The 1,229-nt window shown below is 53.8% G+C and overlaps 1 protein-coding gene across 1 annotated transcript; it reads left to right on the top strand.

Annotated features, from left to right (window-relative positions):
- Positions 1 to 6: 6 nt before the first annotated feature.
- LOC109509504 (receptor-type tyrosine-protein phosphatase F-like) lies at positions 7 to 1,172 on the top strand (the record flags this gene model as incomplete). The annotated part of the gene is made up of 2 exons (XM_019859344.1): positions 7 to 73; positions 535 to 1,172. A coding segment is annotated over exon 2 (621 nt), but the record flags the coding sequence as incomplete, so codon positions are not given.
- Positions 1,173 to 1,229: the final 57 nt, after the last annotated feature.

Here is a 1,229-nt window from a genome sequence, read left to right as displayed (position 1 = left end):
GCCGTGGCGGCGTACACCACCAGGGGAGACGGACCTCGTTGCAAACCGAAATTGGTCACCACCACCGGAGCAGGTGAACACAGTGTTCCTCCATTCGAGTATTGAACGTCTCTCGTGTTTTTGTTTGGTTTTAACAGTATAATTGTTGACCGAAATGCCCTTGCATGAATACATAACAAAACATAAGAGAGTGGAAAGAAATAAACTGCTTTTCCAAAGGGCATTGTTGGATGTGTGCTTCAAGGGGGCGTGGCCACGTGAGTTAGTCTGCGTGCGAGCGTCTGGGTTTGAGTTGTGGTCCACAGCAGCTCCTTCCAAGTCTTCTCATTTTGTATTAGTACGTTTGACTCTTTGTCCTGTCAAATCTAGAGAGTTCATTTACCTTCGGTGCGCCATTTTTTTCTTTATATGCGTGAGCAAGACTGGAACGTTTCTGCGAATAAACCGGAGTATATACTCAAGTGCAGTTTGTCTTTGAGTGCAAATGAAAGCCGTTTTAGCCAAAGACGTGACAGTCTGTGATTGTGATTCCAGTGCCCGGCAAGCCCACCATGATGATCAGCGCCACCATGGGCAACACGGCGCTCATCCAGTGGCAGCCTCCCAAAGATATGGTGGGCGAGCTGATGGGATATCTGCTACAGTACAAGCGCGCCGACGACGACGCGTACACGTCGCGTGAACTGCGCAACACCGATGACCACTACACGGTGACGGGACTGCACAAGGGCGCCACCTACGTCTTCCGCCTCAGTGCCCGTAACCGCGCCGGCGTGGGCGAGGCCTACACCAAGGAGATCGGCACTCCTGAGGACGTGCCCTCGGGGTTCCCGTTGAACCTGCAGGTGACGGGCCTGACTCAGTCCAGCACGCAGCTGACGTGGGACCCGCCGCTGCTGGCCGAGAGAAACGGCAAGATCGCCTACTACGTGGTGGTCTACCGCGACATCAACAGCCAGCAGAACAGCACCAACCGCACGGGTGACACGCGCATGACCATCGGGGGCCTGAACCCCGACACCACCTATGACATCCGTGTGCAGGCGTACACCAGCAAGGGTGGGGGACCCATGAGCCCCAGCATCCAGAGCAGGACCATGTCGAACGGTAGGATTTACGTGCAAATCGGACATGGAGACTGGAGGAAACATTTGAAGTCGCATGCCCTGCTTGTCGTTTTGATCGCTGCCGCAGCTCTTGTTTTATTTTGTTTGTTTGTTTGTTTGTTT

Source organism: Hippocampus comes, unplaced genomic scaffold (assembly GCF_001891065.2).
Source record: "Hippocampus comes isolate QL1 unplaced genomic scaffold, H_comes_QL1_v1.1 C16922016, whole genome shotgun sequence".
NCBI classification, from domain to species: domain Eukaryota; kingdom Metazoa; phylum Chordata; class Actinopteri; order Syngnathiformes; family Syngnathidae; genus Hippocampus; species Hippocampus comes.
The sequence above is the reverse complement of the archived record's forward strand: the minus strand, read 5'-3'. Positions and strand labels throughout refer to the sequence as shown.